Source organism: Camelus ferus, chromosome 1, assembly GCF_009834535.1.
Source record: "Camelus ferus isolate YT-003-E chromosome 1, BCGSAC_Cfer_1.0, whole genome shotgun sequence".
Classification (NCBI taxonomy): Eukaryota; Metazoa; Chordata; class Mammalia; order Artiodactyla; family Camelidae; genus Camelus; species Camelus ferus.
Genome location: NC_045696.1, coordinates 57,930,041 through 57,951,091, shown reverse-complemented (window position 1 = coordinate 57,951,091; position 21,051 = coordinate 57,930,041). Strand labels below are relative to the sequence as shown.

Below are 21,051 nucleotides of genomic sequence, written 5' to 3'. Positions count from 1 at the left end.
TCTTTATGCTTTGGCTGTGAGGAGGTTCAGAGCTGTGTTCAGTGTTGGTAATTTTTATAATTTTTATTAGCCTCAACTATGTTATTTGTTATGTCAAATAGTCTGGAATTGCTCTCAGTTGTTTCCTGGACTATTTGTTGTTGTTCTTTCTTTCTCTTGATTCTTTTACCTTTTCCCTCATTTCAGAATAGGGATTATATATTATTTTTATTTCCAGTATTTTAGGATAATATTTGTTGAATTAGATGATAAAGCCTTGATGATTTATGATTTTGTATTTTTGAGTCTGTCAGATTGTTTCTAGACGTACGTATGAATACTTTGTATAAAATCAATTAAGACTTTTGGCCATGTAAGTAAAGATGACTGACAGTGATAAAGATAATTCTCCATTACTCTCTTTAAGATTTATGTACTTTGCAAGGTATTCTGAATTTAGCCATAATAATGGAAGAAAACATTGGAAATGGTAAACAATTAAATTAGCCGATTAAGGCTGATTTCACTCTATTCTTGCTGTAGTAAGCAGGAGGTGGCCCCAGGCCAGCAAGGGGCCAGATAGGACCCTGGTAAAAAATTTTGAGGCCTTGCAGTGAAAGGGCAAGAATGAAGACTGATGGAACATACAGTTTTTTTGTTTGTTTTTAAAGATGATATAACCCTACAAGACAGATGTAAGTGATAAAATGGTTCTGATCTAGTGTAGTAGACTAATTGGGACAGTTCCTGAAAGCAGGCAATAATCCAGAATGTGGATAATAGGGATAATCTACTTCACATAGCAAGAATAATGCTGCCCTTCATATACAAAGATAAGTCTGCTTACTCATCATGATTGATTTTCCAGCATGAGGAGGGATATGTGCTGAGTTGTCCATGAGTCTCTGTACTCTCTGACCAACAAGGCTGCTTGGGAACAGAATGGGAGTTTGTAGCTAGGAAAAAGAAGACAAGCAGAAGGTACTAACATTTATTGATGGATCAAGCACTACATCAGGTACTTTCACTTAATTATTGTAAAAGCACTTTGAGAAGGTGAGGTACATGTAGAGGGTAGTTAGGTAACTTGTCCTACTTCACAGAGTAAGTGGTAGAGTTAGGATTCAAACACAAGGCTATTTGTACAATGTTAACATCAAACATTAGAGCTTGATTTTGTCTTGGTTTGCAGTTCAGTCTCTCCAGCAGAACAAACTAAAAATGTAGTTTGTTTAACATCATGAAATGATATTGTGAAGACCTAATTTACTGAAAGCTGAAAGGCTGTATGAGTTCCTTGCTTTATTGCCATTAAAAAATACAAATTTTAAATTAGAATAATATGTAAAAAACAACTGTCTTCTGTCCCAGCCTCTGCACTTTGGAGGCTACCATTTTCTTTTAGCTATTTCCTCTTTCATATTTATGAATCATTTGCTTCTCTTGCTATTTCTTGATATACCAGTTTTGGACATTATCTATTGACTTTTGTCCACACATATGTACATTACCTCTCCCATCCTTTCAATATAATTATCACAGGTGTTTCTTTTTTTCTTTATTTTATTTTTTACATAAAAAGTTCAGTAAAAATTGGATAAAGTAAAGTGATTTTAAGCAGTAAATCAATCTTAACGGCATAGCACAAGGCTGGCTGAAACCACAAGGCACCCTGCCTTGGAATATTTACATGATAACACATTAAACCTTGCAGGAGAACTTAAAACATTCTTACAAAGTCTTCCTTTATCACAGGTGTTTATTAAGTTATCGTTCAGTTATAACAAATATTTATAGCTGAACCATGCAATGTATTGTATCATTTCTTCTCTTAACCAGTTTGGTTTTTCCAGGAGTAATACCTTTTTTCCCCCTTTTGTATCCATGAGACAGCTATCCTGGAACCTCTGTCCTTTTAATGCAATCTGGACTGGTTACTTTTTAGGCCTGCTTCACAGCTGTTATCCTGGAACTTCTCTTTATGTCACCCTTAAAACTCTCAATGCCCTTCTCTCTACTGGATTTCCTATTTTCCATATTTTCTTAACTTCCAGAGGAAGGGTACCTGGGAAGGAAAAACCTTCTGAGATCTTGCATGATTAAAAAAAAATCTATTCTACCTTAACATTTCATCAATAATTTGAGTATAAATTTCTAGGCTTAAAAAGTTTGGAAGTCATAGCTCTGTTGTTTTCTGCATTCTAACGTTGCTGTTGATGTCCAAAGCCATTCTCATTCTTGATTTGTGTGTGACCTTCCCCATCTTTCCTCCAATCTCTAGAAGCTTTTAGGATATTATTTTTAACCCCTAATGTGCCTAGATGTGGTTCTTTTTTCATTTAAGGGCACTCCATGGACCCTTACAAGCTGGGAATTCATGTCCTTTAGTTTTGGGAAATTTATTTTATCATTAATATTATTTTGGGGGGTACTTTAGGTAAAAGAGTTGTAGAGTTAATTAGCTTTCCAGTTCTTGAAACTATCATCAGACTATACAAGTTCCTTAAATTTTTCATTTCTGAGCCCTACTTCCAGTACCCTTTCTAGCAGGCAGTCATTGCATTGTGGTTGATAACATTCCTTGATTATATGTGAATCATTGTGAAATATGTAGTGGGTGGGGTGTGTGTATTTAGTTTATATATTGTTACAGACTTTGTTCTGTTTCTTAGTCTTTTTCACTCAGCATTGTTTTGGAGACCTTTCTGTTTTGTTGTGTGTACATATAATTGTGTATAATGTGGAATTCCAGTATACATCTACTACATTTTACTTTTCATTCCCTAATCACTGACACCTGAGTTGACTTTCTGGCATCACAAATAAACTGTGGTAAATATACTCTTCCTTGTGCATCCTTATGGACCTCTGTAAGAAGTTGTCTGAGATATATCCAGGAGTGGGATTCTTGAGTCAATGAATTCGAGAACTAGTTTATGCTCTTACTAGCAATGGAGGAGGGTTCTTGTTTGCCCACATCTTTGCCAGTATTTGGTTTTATCTAACTTTCTAATTTTTATTAGTCTAATAAGTATAAAGTAGTATTGTTTTAATGTACATTCTCTGATAACTAATGAGTTTGAGCATCTCTTGTATCCCTTCAGGTTTTCCCTTTTGATAATTGTCTGTTTTGTCCTTTTCTCTATCTTTCCTTTGGGTTTCCTGTCTTTTTGGTTTGCAGGAGTTCCTTGTGAAGGTCTGTTTTAGGATGAAAATATCTTCTCTATGCCTGTCATCTTTGTGCTAGTTTTGTCCATGGTGTCTTTCACTGAATGAATATTCTAAATTTGGTGCACTGTTTCTTTAATAATCTTCCTCATCAACTTTTTCTCTCTTGGAATTTGGATTACTAGGTATTAGAGTTCTTAGTTTGTTCTTTTAATTTTCTTTTCCTTCCTATTTTCCATCACTTAGTCTCTTTGTTCTGTTTCCTGAGAGATTTCTTCAGTGTTAATCTTCCAACCTTCTGTTGAATTTTAAGCTCCTATCCATAGTTTTAATTTCCTAGAGCTCATTCTTATGGTATCTTTGCATTGTTTTATAAACACTATAATCCTTTTAAGGATAGTAATACTAGTTGGGTTTTTTGGTACCTTTCATTGCTCTACTTCTTTTAAGTTCCTTTATTTCATTGCAGTCTTTTCTCTATAGAGGCTTTTCTCAGATGTCTGGTAAACTTAAGGTTGTCCATTCATATTTAAGAGTGAAGTGTTAAAAACTGAATTGGAAACTATAGGTATGGCTTGTTAAAGGGTGGGCAGTTTTGGGATGTGTTTGAGCCTACATGACTACCAGTCTAAAGGGTGGGCAGAGTTGCTGGTGGCCTTTTATAGGGGGAGAGGACTCACAGTTCTCTTATCTTGGCCTGGTTGGTTTCCTTGAGAGAGAGTGCCTCCAATCTCTTACCTAAATGCTATGTTCCGAGAACTTACCTTAGAAAAGGAGCTGTCATTCTCACTGTTAATTGTGCTTGTGTAATCCTGTGTATACCTCACTAGTGTCCCATGAGTCTCTAGTTTTTTCAGAGTAATCCTCTCAACATCTGTAGGGCTTTGGGGAGGGATGGTTGCCTGGCTGGGCACAAGGGAGGAGGAAGTCTGGGTGTGATGGCTATTTTGTAGACTTAGAACTAGCCTTCCAAAAAATGTGACAATGAGTATATATATGTTCATGTGTAACTGAAAAATTGTGCTCTACACTGGAATTTGACACAACATTGTAAAATGACTATAACTCAATAAAAAAAAATGTTAAAAAAAAAAAACTAGCCTTCCAATTTTTAGTTCCATTCCTTACTCTCCCTTCAGAAAAGCCTGTGGGGGCCTCCTGCCTTTGAAGCCTCCTGCTTGTGGGCAGTATGAATCAGCTTCTTTGCAGGTGCTTAGGCTTCAGAGTGTTCTACTTTGCTAGTAAAATACCATTTGACAATCTATTTTCACAGCTTCTAAAAAGTTTTTGACATCTCATCTATAACCTTTGATTCTCTCCTTTCCTGTTCCATATTTGTAATTCATCCCTTTAAAAAAAGTATAATTTTGTGTAGATTAATCTACCAAATCCATCATTTTATTTCTTCACATAAACTCTATATTTTCTGGCGTGTCCATTCTTTCCATGCCATTTGAGTGCGCTATGTGCTCAGTATTTTGCTTAGTATAGAAGGTTAAAATTAAATTTCTGAGCTTTGAGGCGGGGTGGGTATAGCTCAGTGATAGAGCACATGCTTAGCATGCATGAGGTCCTGGGTTCAATCCACAGTACCTCCATTAAACAAAAAAAATTGCTGAGTACTGAGATGTTAATGTTTTGGGAAGAAAACTCATACATCCTGTATAATTCTTAATTTAAAATATGAAAACTCATATAAATGTATGTGTAAAATATAGAACTTATTAAATTCAGTAATGGATATGAATCAGATAAAGGCAGATTTGCTCTTTTTTTTTATCATGAAGGAAACCTTTATGCTATTTTGGGGGAAAGATTTATCTTAAATCCAACTATAAGGAGAGAGGTAGTTTTTCTCTTTGATTAAAAACTTAGACTATTCAATCAGAACTTTGATGAAAGAATAGCATGTTGAGTTGATGAAATTCCAGCCAAGAATAAAGAAATATAGTGTTTCAGTTAGGCTGGGAAGGCTCATGGTAGTAAATACATGCTTTCAGCTTTACTTTTTGGAAGTTTTTCTTATTGTGTAATTAGTCTGTTGCTTACTGAAGAAAATTTGGGGGATAAAGACAAATCATATTAATACCCATTTAATGTTTTTGTATTCTAATTCAAGTTATGAAATATTTTTAAAAGTATAGAAAATAACGTAGATTGGAGTTTTGTTCCCACCACCCAGATTTTTCATGCGTTAGTGTTCTGTTTTTCTTATTTCTCGGTATATTATGATTATGTCCCAGAGACAAACCCTTGCTTTATAGTTTTTAGGTTTACGATTTTTCACTGTAACAGTCACGTTGCTGTGAACATTCTTACATATACTGCTGATTTTATTTCCTTCTGGTACATTCCAAAAGTGGAATTACTGAATCCTAGGGTGTAAATTCCCCAAATCCTTGGTAAATATTTTCCTTTAAATGTTTGGATATTGAGAGTGTCTTTGGGAAACCTTGCAAGTTGGGAACCCATAGATACTAGAAGGTGAGATCAGAATTCAGGGTCAAAGTTTATAGTAAATTTTGTAGCGGAAAAAGGTCTGAAGCTGGGACATGAAAGAAAATTAGGGATTTCTATTAGATTGTTGAGGTTAGAGCTATCAAATTTATCAGAGATGAGTGCCTATGAATCATGTCTGCAGCATTGACTTCTCACAGAAGAGGCTTGTTGCAGGGTTTTTCAAACTGTGCCCCCATTGAACACTAGAATGTTGTCACTAAAATAAAGATAACTAATTATTTTACAGGGAAAAAATGTGTCAGATATTTTAAGTTTTATTTTTCATCCCTAATTTTTATTAAAATCTTTTAAAGGGATCTGCTACTACTATCTGACTTAGAAGTTGATAACAAATTAATGAGTGTAAGCTATAGAGCTCACCTATAGAGCGTGAGCTTGCACCTCCCTATTTTTTGATCAGAAAATAAAGCTTTCAAGAAAATATTCACATATGAACTGAAATTTTTTTATGCTTTATGTTTAAGTTGATAAATCCATAACTTGCTTCTTTTGTAGTCATACTTTCTTGTGGTTTTGGCTTTTTAATATTAAATGTACATCATGTTTTCTAATAAAATTATGCTTAATTTATATGGTGGAATTAAGTATGTTAGCATTTTATGGTGTTCCACAAATATTGTGGATGTTAAACATTCAGAATAGTTAGCATGTGTTTGAGGTTTACTGACTGTTTGGATTGACTCCACACACTCAACATAAACCATTTTGAATATAATAGAAATATAGAAAGATCTATACTCAGTGTGTTTTGTGTATACATTGGTGGAGGACAGAGAGAGTATTGAATGAATCAAGGCCAAGGGAGCTTGTGGAACAAAAAAGTTCAATTTTTTTAAGAGACTTTATTCTTTTAGAGCAGTTTCAGGTTCATAGAAATTAAGCAGTTCAAGAATTAAGCAGAAAATACAGTGTTCACACATAGCCCTCCCCACCCACACATATATACTCCCCTACCCTCAACATCCCTCATCAGTGTGGCATATTTGATACAATCAGTGAACCAACATGAGCACGTTATTACCAACTAAAGTCCATAGTTTACATTGGGGTTCATTCTTGGTGTTGTACATTCTGTGGGTTTTGACATATGTTTAGAGACATGTGTCAACCATTATACTATCATTCAGAATAGTTTCACTGTCTCCAAAATCCTCTGTGCTCTGCTGTTCATCCCTCCCATTCCTTAGACCCCTGGCAACTGCTGATCTTTTAACTCTCCAGTTTTGCCTCTTTGAGAATGTCATAAAGTTGGAGTCATACCCATGTGTTTTCAAAAAGCTCTCAATGTGACAAATATAATACCCCCCTCAAAAGAGGAGGGGAAGAGGGTATTAAGTAATCAGTCTCATTTATAAATACTGATTTAGAAATTTTTTAGGAGGGGAGTTAGGTTTATTTATTTTTATTTATTTATTTAAGATAGGTACTGGGGATTGGACCCAGGACCTCGTGCATGCTAAGCACACACTACCACTGAGCTATACCACTGATTTAGACATTTTTAAGAAAATACTAACAGATAGAATTAAAAAGAATGATACACTGTGACCAAGTGTGTTTATTCTGAGTCAAAAATCATTCATTATTAAGAAATGTATTAATATCTCACTGTATTTAATATGTCAGAGGAGATAAACAATGATCATTTTAATAACTGCCAAAAAGACATTTGGTATAATTCAACACACATTTCAGATTTTAACACTTTAGTAAAATAGGTATAGATGTGTGGACCATAGATGTGATTTTTTTTTTAAGTATATTAAAAGAATACTGTGACACAACTGGAGCTCTTATACACTGCTTGTAGGAATGCAGGATGTTACAGCCACTTTGGAAAACAGTTTGACAATTTTTTGTAAAGTTAAACATACACTTATCATATGACTCAGCAGTCTTACTCTTAGGTTTTACCCAAGAAAAATGAAAACATTTATCCACGCAAAAACCGTATGTGAATGTTTATAGTGGCTTATTCATAATCACTCAAAACTGCAAACAATCCAGATGACTATCAACTGATGAATAGATGAACAAATTGTGGAATATAATAGAATACAATTCAGCAACAAAAAGAGTCATTTACTGGTAGATGCAACAGTATGGGGGAATCCCAGACTAGTTATTAGTGAGTGAAAAAAGCTGCACTTGAAAGGCTACATGTTGTGTGGCTCCATTTATTTGGCATTCTGGAAAATGCAAAATTGAAGGGCAGATCGCCTGGGGTTGGGAAAATGGATTTATTAGAAAGGGGCCTGTCAGGATTTTCTATAGTGAGGAAAAGATTCTCTGTCTTAATTGTGGTGGTATTTACTTAAATGGCATATTTTACTGTATGTAAATTATACCTCAATAAAATTGAGCCTTTAAAAAAACTTCATTATCAAGAGTGTCAACTGAAAGTATCAAACACAGAATTCAGTGGCTGGCTTTAAAAAACTAATATGTAGTAATAAGTAATTTCCCTGTATTCAGACAGTAGCCAGTTAGAATATAATGAAAGGAAACTTCACATATATCATTGTAGCAAAAAAGATAAGTGTAAATACATATTTAATTTCTGACCAAGAAGACCCAATATTGTAAAAATGTTTCCTTAATCTATAAATTGAATGCTATCTGAATATCAAAGGACTTTCTTTTTCTCTTAACAAGACAGAAAAGATTATCTGGACCAAGGGTTCTCAAATTTTTTGGTCACAGAACATTACACTCTTAACAGATACCCTGAAGAAAGAAAACTTTTGTTTATGTTATTATTGTGTATCTGTTAACATTTACCATATTAGAGGTAAAAATAAAATTTTGAAACACAGGAATACACAGCAGACATTCCATGAGGCATCAAAGTGATCATGCCGTCACATCACATCTGAAAAACTTAAGAGTGAATATGAACAAAGCACATAACTAGTAGTAGTATGAAAATAGCGTTCATGAGAAGCATTTTTTTTTTCACATATCATATTGTCAAATACGGGAAAATTTAAATTGGTCCTGGGTTAGCAGCGGTGGTGATGGGGAACTGGAACATTCATATTCACTAGTACATGGGGGCAATATTTTAGAGGGAACTTTGACAATATTAAAATTTTAAATTAACATACTTTTGACCTTGAGGTTTCACTGTTTAAAATTCTTTCATAGGTTTATTTGTGAAACATATGCAAATATAGGAAGGATAATTTAGTTACAGCCTTGTTTGTGGTAGACAATTGGAGTCAAGCATAATTGTCATTGATGCATAGGATCTGGTTATGGTACAAAAGTTAATTACTATATTGTTAAAAATGATAAAACTCTATAGGTGTTGGTATGGAAAGTTGTCCAGAATTGAGCAAACTGCAGAACTGTGTGTGTACAATAAAAATCAAAAGGATATGTGTATGTATAACCAATTCTTGAAAGAATATACAGAGAACTTGATGGTGGTTACTGTTAGAAACAAGGGGAGGTACGGTTTCATTTTTTTCCGTTTATACCTACCCATACTGTTTGGATTTTGTGTGTGTGTGAAATGTTTTGAAATTCAAAAGCACAAGTGCAGTGTATGAATGGTGGAAATTTTTAGAGTGTTGGAGTCATTTGTGAGTTTCTGGATATCAAAATGTAACTAAAAAAGTAAGACAGGACAAGAGGCCCTGGCATTTCCTTATGTATACCTACTCCTTTTAAAGAACAGTTGCTCTGATCACACATGGCTTACTGCTGTTCCTTATCAGTTGTTCTTTTTAATGTCTGTGCCTTTATTTTGTATTCTGCCCTGTTTTGTGGGTCTTTCTCTTTCGGCCTCAACTGATGAAATCCTGTCTATTCTTCGTAAGCTAGCTGAAACACCATCTTCTCAATGAAGCCTTCTCTGATCATTTTAGTCAGAAGAGATTTTTTTTTTTTGAATCTCTGGAGCTATTTAAAGCCATTTCTTCATTACACAAATATCAGGTGTGAGCTATATATGGGTCAGTGGAGGTATGCTTTCATATGTTACTTTTCATTGCCGTATAAGGTATTATCTCCACAGTGCAATAAGGAAACCAAGATTCACAGAAGTTTAGTACCTTCCCTATATTATTATGCTAAGAAGTAAATTTGAAAACAGGGTTTTAAGGCCAAACCTCTTCTCTGGACTTACTTCTTATGTCACTTTAATAAAAAGCAAGTGAATAATTAATCTTTTTGTGAACATTTCTTTCCTTTAGATTTTTTTTATTTTTAAGATTTTTGAAATAAATTCAAGCTTACAGAAGTTTCTAAAAGTGTACAAAGCCCTCCTGTTTACCTACTGCCCACATTCCACAATTGTTCATTTTACTTTTTACTCCATTTGCTTTATCATTTACTCTCTCTATGTATATGTGTACTGTGTTCCCAACATTGTCTTTCCGTAACTGCTTGCCCTTCTAGCTCCTTGTTGAATCTAGGCTTCCAGTTACTTAAGTCTTATTAGTTTTGTTAAAGTCTTGTTAAATTTTATCCAGGTCTTGGCTCTGTTACTATAGGCTTTCTCCTTCTTTTAACCTAAAACTTGAATTTGGTTATCATTGCTATTATGCTATATTTGATCTTTCAGAACCAAAATGCTGTCTGTTTCAGGAATCCCATTCTTCTCTGTGTCATTTGTCAGCACCATTAATTATGATTCCTTCAGAATTACTTGCAAATTCTCATCTGCATTGCACCAGTCTCTTAGTCTAATAAAAGCCCAGTGTGACAAAATACCGCTGGATATATTATTAGTCTGCTTGTGCTATCGTTAAAAAGCATCACAGATTGGATGGTTAAAACAACAGAAATTCATTTTCTCACAGTTCTGGAGGCTAGAAGTCCAAGATCAAAGTTCCAATGTTACGGAAACGACAGTCCAGTCAAGAAACAAGCACCACTCGGAGGGTTGGAGTACTCAGATGTATTACGCCGGCAGGCTCAGAGGGGCTTCTGCTCCGAAGCTCTGAGCACCTCCAAGATGTGCACATGAAGTTTTATAGGGTAAAGTACAGGCTTGGGGTATTAGGCCAATAGGCATGGAACAGCTTTAGCAGCATTATCATCACAAAAGTGGAGGTGGGGAGGCAGCAAACCAACATTCCAAAGCCAGATATGTATCTTTGAAAACCCAGCTGGCTAGCAAAAAAACATGAACAGCAAAACAACACTGATTAACCTAGATTTACAAGTTAGTCTAGCAGAACTCAGATCAGTATTCCAGTACTTAGATTTGTGAGTTATCTTGTTAGACCAGCCAGGCTTTTCCTTCACACAAACAGGGTTGGCTTCTGATAAGGTCTCTCTTCCTGGCTTGCAGATGACCACTTTCTCTCTGTTTCCTCACATGACTTTTTCTCTGAGCACATGCAGGGGTTGAGGGTGTAGAGATATATATATAGAGGGAGGGGGAGGGGAGATATCTCTGGTGTCTCTTCCTCTGATAAGGACACCAGTCCTTTTGGATTAGGGGCCCACCCTATGACCTCATTTAACCTTAATTATCCTTGAGCCTCCTGAATCCTTACCTGTAAAGGGTGAGAATAATAATTTTGCCCTATAGGTTTTTTAAGAGATCCTGCTAAAATAGATGATGTGACACAGCACATTATAGATCAGTGATTCTCAAACCAGGCTTGCATCAAAATCATCTTTTTAAAAATAACTGTTCCCATGACTTTCATCCTGATAGCATAAGGAGCTCTGCAGACCCACTCCTTTGTACAACTGGGGAAAACTATTAAAAAACAACTATTTAGAGCTTTGGAAATGGTCCTAAGGCATACAATAAATGCAGAGCTTCCAGCTGGAGGGAAGGTTTTCTTCCTGGGAGGAGCAGGACATTGGGATTTCTCATCCTGCCCCCAGCTGCCTGCTGCTTAGGCTAAGTTCTAGGTAAATTTGTTGGAAAGAAAGGGGACTGGACTACTGTTTGTCCGGTCTCCACTTGCAGAACAGAAAACTGTTGGGAACAGAGCTGCTGAGCATACTAGGGGACAGATCATCTTTTCCCTGTCTTATAAAATGGTGGTTCCACATCAGGAGAGACAAGCTGAGAAGACTTCAGGCTTGTATCTACCCCCTGTCAGATACTCAGTTCCTATGGGTGTCACTCAAAAGAGTGGCTGTTGTCCACACCCCCATCTTTAGAGCCCTGGTTCAGAGATTTGCTTGTGGGTAGAGGAGAGAAACAGGTCATAAAGCAGATGGCCCCTAATCTCTTCCTCAAGGAACGACTTCGCTTACATTAGAGCTGGAGAGGTTCAAACCAGGTAAGAACTGGGATAAGAGACAGCTGGAAGGAGCATTCCTAGGGACAGAGTGAATGTCAGACACTGACCTGAAACTACTCCTTCGAAGGAGCCTGAATTTGGTTGGATTCCTCTGTAGAGCAATTTATTACTGAGGCCATTGTTTAAAACAGTACAGCAATCTAACTGACAGTGGAAGTTAATAGCTCGGTGTGGTCAGGGAGAGAGACAGAGTCCTACCAAATTACAGCTACGGCAAGTTGACTGTGGGCATATCCAGGCTCTGCCACCTCTGAGGACCAACACGAGAAGGGGAGGGTGTGGGATGGAAAAACAGACTTCTTTAAAATAATCTAGCAAATTACTGTGCAAATAAACAACCAAAAATAGAAAACCTCTAGGGGACTGGGCAATACCCAGAGTTGCCTCAATACTTTATAAGATGTTGAGTTCCCAATAAAAAGGTGAAATATGTGCAAACAAAAACTAGAAGAGTGTGGCTACTACACTGGAAAAAAAGGAGACAATAGAAACTGCCTGTGAGGGAGACCAGATGTTGGATTTAACAGAAATAAACTTTGAAGTAACCAGTATAAATATGTTCAAAGAATCAAAGGAAACCTTGATTAAAGAAGGGAATATGTGATGATAACTCATATCAAATAGATACTGTCAATCAAGAGACAGATTCTAAAGAGGAACCAAATGGAAATTGTGGAGTTGAAAAGTAACATAACTGATGAAAAATTAATTAGAGGGGCTCAAAGGTAGATTTGAAGTGGTAGAGGAAAGAACTAGTGAACTTGTCAATAGATCGGTAGAAATTTAAGGAAGAGAGAGAAAAAAATGAATAAAATTGAGAAGAGCCTCAGAGAAATGTGGGGCACCATAAAGTGCATGGTAGTACACATAATGAGAATACCAGAAGAGGGGAGAAAAAAAAGGAGAAAAAAGTATTCAAGAAAATAATGGCAGAAAACTTCTCAAATTTATTGAAAAACACTGACCTACATATCCATCCACAGAACCCAAAGAACTTCAAGTAGGATTAATGTAAGAAAACCTACAAATGGACATATCAGAGTAAAAATGTTAAAAATCAGAGACAAGAAGAAATCCTTCAGAGCAGCAAGAGAAAAACAGCCGGTTATTTACTTGTAATGGAACCCTGATTAAAAAAAAATAATAATAACGGCTGACTTTTCATCAGAAACAATGGAATACAGAAGGTTGTGGAGTAATATATTTGAAGTACTCAGAGACAAATACTGTCAACCAAATTTTTGTATATCCAGCCAAGCTATCTTTTAAAAATGAAAGTAAATGAAGAGTTTCCTAGATTATAAAAACTGAGAGACTTTTGTTACTAGCAGACTTGCCTTTCAAGATTGCTAAGGGAAATTCTTTAGGCTGAAAGCAAGTGACCCCAAATGGTAATTTGAATCTATATGAACAAAGAGCACCAGTAAAAGTAATTGTGCAATTTTAAGAGAGTATATAACCACATTTTTTTTCACAAAACATTAAAAAAGCAGTTGTGTAAAATAATGTATATATTATATTCTTGGGCCTATAGAAATGTAATATATTTGTAATGTGTCTGCCAGTAACAGCTCAAAGGAGGTGAGTGGAAGCAAAACTATGTTAAGCTAAGGAAGTGACTGTAGATGATAAAGAAATAATTATAACTATGTTGTTATATTTATACCATTAATATGTATATTATACCATGTAATATGTATAACAAAAGTATTATAGAGGAAAGGGAGTAGAATTATATAGCATAACATTTCTGTATCTCACTGGAATTAACCTAGTATAAATCATGCTGATTCTTGCAAGTTAAAGTGTATATGTTAAGTTCTTGAGCAACTGCTGAGGGGAAAACAAAAAATACAGTGAAAAAGTCACTAAAAAAATTTAAATACTTCATTAGAAAATAATTCACTTAATGCAGAAGAAAGCAAAAGTAATAAAGGAACAAAAGACATGAGGCAGAAAATGAAAAATGAAAAAGCAGTCATCCTTCCAGCTATATCAATAATGATACTAATATGAATTGATTAAATAATCTAATTAAAAAGGCAGAAATTGTCAGGCTGGATCTAACCATATGCTCTCTACAGGAGACACACTTTAAAGATACAAATACATTGAAGGTATAAGGATGTAAAAAGATAAACCATACAAACAACAACCACAAGAAAGCTGGAGTGGCTATACTAATAACAGAAAAAAATAGACTTTAAAACAAAACATGTTATGAGAGAGGAAGAGGGACACTTTATAGTGATGAAAAGTTCAATCCACTAGATATATAAAAGTTATAAATATGTATGAACCTAGTAATAGCACCAAAATATATGAAGCAGAAACTGACAGAGATGAAGGGAGAAATAGTTCAGTAATGACTGGGAGACTTCAATACTGCACTTTCAATAATGGACAGAACAACTTGACATAAGGTCAGCAAGGAAACAACAATATAAACCAACCAGACCCAGCAGATATGTATAGAACACACCACCACCCAGCAGCAGCATAATATATATTCTCAAGTGCATGTGGGACATTTTCCAGGTTAGACCATATGCTAGGCCACAGAATAAACCTTAATATATTTAAAAGGTTTGAAATAATACAAATGATGTTCTCTGACCACAATGAAAAGAAATCAGAAATCAACAACAGAAAGAAACTATTTGTTTCTTTGGGGGAACTCACAAATATGTAGAAATTAAGGAGCATACTCTTAAGTAACCAGTGGGTCAAAGGAAGAAAAAAAAGAGAAATCAGAAAGTACTTTGAGATAACATGAAAATGAAGTTACTACCTAAGAAAACTTAGGGAATACAGCTAAAGCTGTGCTTAGAGGGAAACTTCTAGAAATAAATGCCTATATTAAGTGTCTCCAATCAATAACCTAACCTTCCACATTAAGTCAAAAGAAGAGTGAAGTAGAAGGAAGGAAGTAATAAAGATTAGGGTAGAGATTAATGAATTAGAGAGTGAAAAAATGATAGAGAAAATTGAGGAAACCAAAAACTGTTTCTTTGAAAACATCAACAAAATTGGTAAACCTTGGGTTAGATTGACAAAAAAAGAACAGAAGACTCAAATTACTAGAATCAGAAATGAAAGAGGGAACATTATTGGTTACCTTATAAAACTTAAAAGAATTATAAAGGAATACTATGAATAACTATATACCAGTAAGATACATAGCTTAGATAAAATGGACACATTTTTAGCAAGATAAAACCTACTGAAACTGACGTAAGAAACAATCTAAATAGACCTATAACAAGTGAAGAGATTGAATTAATCATAAAAGTACCCACAAAGAAAAGCCCAGGCCTACATGGCTTCACTGCTGAAGTCTATCAGACATTTAAAGAGGAATTAGTACTATTTGTTCACAAACTCTTTCAAAAAATTGAAAGAGGGGAGGATACTTTTCAACTTATTTTATAAAGCTACTTACCCTTATGCTAAAGACATCACAAGAAAAGTACAGACCAATATCTCTTGTGAATATAAACACAAAAATTCTCAAAATGCTAACAAACTAAACTCAGCAGCATATAAAAAGATTTATACACCATGACCAAGTGGCATTTATCCCAGAAATGTAAGGTTGGTTTAAATTTCATAAACCAATTATGTACTATATCAGTAAAATAAAGAAAAAAGTTACATAGTCTTTGCAAAGATGCAGAAAAATTTGACAAAATACACCTTTCACTGACAAAGACACGAAAAAAACTAGGAATAGAAAGGAACTTCAGCATGTTAAAGGACATCTATGAAAAAAATCCAAAGGTAACATGATACTTGTTGATGAAAGACTGGATGCTTTCCCCTAAGATCAGGAATAAAACAAGATTGTCTGCTCTCTTCCACTTCTATTTGACATTGTATGGAGGGTCTAGCCATGGCAGTTATGCAAGAAAAAGAAAAGGCACCAAGATCAGAAGAAAAGGGAGGAGGGTATAGCTCAGTGATAGAGTGTGTGCCTGGCATGCATGAGATCTTGGATTCAATCTCAAGTACCTCCACTAAAAAAATGGATTAAATAAACTGAATTACTTCTCCCCCAAAACAAACAAGCAAACAAAAGATTGGAAGAAAAGGAGCAAAACTGTCTCTGGCAGATGACATGATCTTGTATGTAGAAAATCCTTAAGAATCCACTAATAAAGTGTTAGCATTAATAAGCAAGTTCAGTTCAGCAAGGTTGCAGGATACAAAATCAATACATAAAAATTGATTTTATATAGACTTGGCATGAACAATCCAAAAGTGAAATTAAAATAATTCCATTTACGATAGCATCAAAAATATTAAAATACTTACGTGTAAATTTAACAAAAGAAGTGTAAAACACTCTGAAAAATATAAAACGTTGTTGAAAGAAATTAAAGATCTAAGTTAAAAAAATTTTGTCTTCATAGACTGAAAGATTTAATACTAAGATTGGCAGTACTTCCCAAATTAATCTCCAGATTCAGTGCAGTTCATATCAGAATTTTAGGTGACTTCTGTGTAGACATTGACGGATTGACTCTAAAATTCACATGGAATAGTGGTGTACCCAGGTAAGCCAAAACAGTCTTAAAAAAGAATAAAATAGTACTCATACATTCCTGATTTTAAAACTTACTACAGAAATGGTAATCAAGATTGTGTGGAATTGGCAAAAGGATACACATACACAGATCAATGGAAAAGAATTGAAAGTTGAGAAATAAAACCATATATCTGTGACTGATTTTCAAACAATAGTGTTAAGACTATTCAGTGGAGAAAGAATAGTCTTCTCAACAAATAGTGTTGAAACGACTGGTGGCCATATGCAAAACAATCACGTTGGACCCTTACCTCATACCATATACAAAAATTAACTCAAAATGGATGATAAACCTGAATGTAAGAGTTAGTTAAAACTTTAACCTCTTAGGAGGAAACTTAGAGTTAAGATGGCACTAAAATCATTGAGCAGCAAAAGGAAAAATAGATTAATTTGGGTTACATCAAAATTAAAGACTTTTTGTGCTTTAAAGTACACCATCGGGAAAGTGAAAAGACATCTTAGTGGAAGTATGGAAGAAAATATTAATAAGTCATATATGATAGGAACTTATATCTAGAATAAATAAGGAACTGTTACAACTTAATGGTAAAAAGACAACCCAATTTAAAAATGGGCAGAGAATCTAAATAGACATTTTGGGGGAAAGATATATAGTTGGCAAAAAAAGTAAGTTAAAAGACATCTAGCCCACTAAGATGGCCAGAATCAAAAAGTTGTGATACTTTGCTGTACACCTAGAACTAACACAATATTGTAAATAAGCTATACTTCCAAAAAAAAAAAAAGTGATAGTAGGTGTTGGCCAGGATGTGGAGAAATTGGCAACCCTTGTGCACTGCTGGTGGGAATGTAAAATAATGCAGTCACTTTGGAAAAAGCTTGGCAGTTCCTAAAATGATTAAACAGAGTTACCATTTGACCTAGCAGTTCCCCTCCCAGGTTACATACCCAAGAGAAATGAAAACCTGTGTCTACATAAAAACTTGTCTACAAATGTTTATGGAGGCACTATCCATAATAGCAAAAAGTAGGAAGAATCCAGCTGTCCATTATTTGATGATTGGATGGATATAATGGGGTATAACCATACAGTGGGATATTATTCAGCCAAAAAAGGGGTAAAGTACTAATAATATGCTGCAACACGGATGAACTTGTAAAATATGCTAAGTGGAAGAAGCTAGGCACAGAAGATCACACATGATTCTATTCATATGAAATGTCCAGAATACGAGTGGTAGCTTTTTGAGGTGATGAAAATGTTTTAAAAAAAAATTGACTTGTGATGGTTGCATATAGCTGTGAATATACTATAAGATGTTGAATTGTACACTTTAATAAAGCTGTTAAAGTAAACCGTTTGACATTCTTATCCATTGGTTCTGGGCATGTATATGTTTAAAAGTCTGAACTATTAAAATAACAGAGCTCTTTATGGTAAGCTAAGGTCCTTCCCTCATTTTTGTAGAAATCATGACTACCCCAGGAAAAGAGAACTTTCGCTTGAAAAGTTACAAAAATAAGTCCCTGAATCCTGATGAGATGCGCAGAAGGAGGGAGGAAGAAGGGCTGCAGTTACGTAAGCAGAAAAGAGAAGAGCAGGTAAGTCCTTTACTCTCATTTATTTCTCTTAAAGAACTTAGTGTTCCGTTTTAATACTGACATCACCTTCCTTTATTTTAGTTTTAACAATGTGTGATACATATTGTGTGTATATGCATATATCCCCCTCCCAACTATAAAATCAGCATCTTTTAGGGATAGGGGAGTGGATGTAATGAAAAGTAGAATGCAAGAATGAAGAAATCTCTCAGGTTCCCATGTTATCAATATAACCACTGTTTAACATTTTGGCCTTTTTTTTTAGTCTATTTTACTTTTCTAAAGTTACAACTTCTTTAAGATTTTATGTGTATGTTTGTTAATGAATTCTCAAGTGACCAACAGAACATTGCTATTCATTCTAAATTTTAATTTGAAAATTTGTAAACATGTACAAAAATACAGAGTAGTTAATGAACCTCATAAGCCCATACTTTGGGTTCAGTAATTGTCAGCAATTTTCTATACTTGCTTCATGTCTGTTTGTCTATCTTTACATTCTTTATTGTATAGTATTTTATTTTATTTTTCTTAACACCTTTATTATGGTATGGTTCCTGTACAGTAAACTACACATATTTCAGATGTACAATTTGAAGAATTTTGTTAGGTGTGTATACCCCATGAAACCACCTCCACAATCAAGATAGCTAACACTTCCATCACTCCCCTAAAGGTGCAAGTTTCAAATTGCCAATGTATCCCTTCCCACCTCCTTTATGCCCTGGTAAACATAAGTTTGTTTTCTATGTTTGTGAGTCTGTTTCTGTTTTGTAGGTAAGTTCATTTGTGTCCTTTTTTTAGATTCTACATATAAGTGATGTCATATGGTATTTTTCTTTTTCTGACTTACTTTACTTAGAATGACGATGTCCAGGTCCATCCATGTTGCTGCAAATGACATTCCTTTTTATGGCTGAGTAATACTCCATTGCGTATATGTACCACATCTGCTTTATCCAGTTATCTGTTGATGGACATTTGGGTTGTTTCCATGTCTTGGCTATTGTAAATAGTGCTGCTGTGAATATTGGGGTGCATATATCTTTTCAAATTATATTTTTCTCCAGATATATGCCCAGGAGTGGGATTGCTGGATCATGTGATAAGTTTATTTTTAGTTTTTTAAGGAATCTCCATACTGTCCTCCATAGTGGCTGCACCAGTTTATATTCCCAACAGTGTAGGAGAGTTCCTTTTTCTTCACATTCTCTCCAGCATTTATTGTTTGTGGACTTTTTATTGATGGCCATTCTGATTGTGAGGTGACATCTCATTGTAGTTTTGATTTGTTTCTCTAAAAATTGTAGTTTCTCTAACAATTAGTGATATTGAGCATCTTTTCATGTGCTTGTTGGCCATCTGGATGTCTTCCTCAGAGAGATGTCTATTTATGTCTAATGTGCATTTTTTGATTGGGTTGCTTTTTTTTTTGATATTAAGTTGTATGAGCTGTTTGTATATTTTGGAAATTAATCCCTTGTCATTCACAATATTTGCAAATATTTTCTCCCATTCTGTAGGTTATCTTTTCATTTTGTTGATAGTATCCTTAGCTGTGCAAAAGCTTTTAGGTTTAATTAGATCCCATTTGTTTATTTTTGCTTCTATTTCCATTACTCTAGGAGCTGGTTTGAAAAAAAAATATTGCTGTGATTTATGTCAAAGCATGTTCTACCTATGTTTTCCTCTAGGAGTTTGATAGTATCTGATCTTACATTGAAGTCTTTAATCCATTTTGAGTTTATTTTTGTATATGGTGTTAGAGAATGTTCTAATTTCAGTCTTTTACAGGTAGCTTTCCAGTTGTCCCAGCACCACTTGTTGAAGAGACTATCTTTTCTCCATTGTGTATTCTTGCCTCCTTTGTCATAGATTAATTAACCATAAGTGCATGGGTTTATTTCTGGACTTTCTATTCCTGTTCCATTTATTTATGTGTCTCTTTTTGTGCCAGTACCATACTGCTTTGATTACTGTAGCTTTGTAGTGTAGTCTGAATTCAGGGAGTGTGATTCCCCCAGCTCCATTCTTCCTTTTCAAGACTGTTTTGGCTATTTGGGGCCTTTTGTGTTTCCATACAAATTTTAACATTTTTTGTTCCAGCGCTATGAAAAATATCATTGGTAATTTGATAGGGATTGCATTGAATATCTATATTGCCTTGGGTAGTATGACCATTTTAACAATACTGATTCTTCCAATCCAAGAACTCGGTATATCTTGCCATCTGTTTTTGTCGTCTTCAGTCAGGTCTGAATATAACCACTAGCCTACGCATCATACTTGGCATAAAGCCATTTGAAGATATAGTAGTGGCACTCTGCCATTAACAGTGTTTGTTTTACTCTGTTTCTTCTTGGTAACAGGGATTTCGTGTTATTAGACTTCATTGAAAATTTATATAAACAAAATAAGGTCTTCATATTCACCTGCCTGAAGAAAAATGCTTTACAGCCTTAATATATCAAGTGGCAAGTATTGCCCCTCTTATCTGACTAGAAATGTTTGTAGTTGAAATTCTAACACCTTCATTGTATGAGATCTGAAATTGTGCTAGGACTTTGGTAAGTTTCTGTGCTAAGTTTCTGGAATATTGCTCTATTTAAAAATCTTAATTTTATCATTTCATGTGTGCCATCTTATGTAGGGAGAACTGGTAAAACCAATCAGACTTCCTTTTTTTTCTTTTTCTTTCTTTTTTTCTTTTTTAATTTAATTAATTAATTTATTTATTTTACTTTATTTTATTGAGTTATAGTCATTTTACAATGTTGTGTCAAATTCCAGCGTATAGCACAGTTTTTCAGTTATACGTGAACATACATACATTCATTGTCACATTCACTTTCGCTGTGAGCCACCACAAGATCCTGTGTATATTTCCCTGTGCTACACAGTGCAATCTTGTTTATCTATTCTACATTTTGAAATCCCAGTCCCTTCCCACCCCCC

At 34.7% G+C, this 21,051-nt stretch overlaps 1 protein-coding gene across 1 annotated transcript in view; it reads left to right on the top strand.

Annotated features, from left to right (window-relative positions):
• KPNA1 (karyopherin subunit alpha 1) overlaps positions 1 to 21,051 on the top strand; it is a 56,248-nt gene that overhangs the window by 2,209 nt on the left and 32,988 nt on the right. The window contains exon 2 of the mRNA XM_032480336.1: positions 17,963 to 18,096. Within this exon, the coding sequence (XP_032336227.1) occupies positions 17,968 to 18,096 (129 nt within the window). The 5' untranslated portion in view covers positions 17,963 to 17,967. The remainder of the gene's footprint in view (positions 1 to 17,962; positions 18,097 to 21,051) is intronic.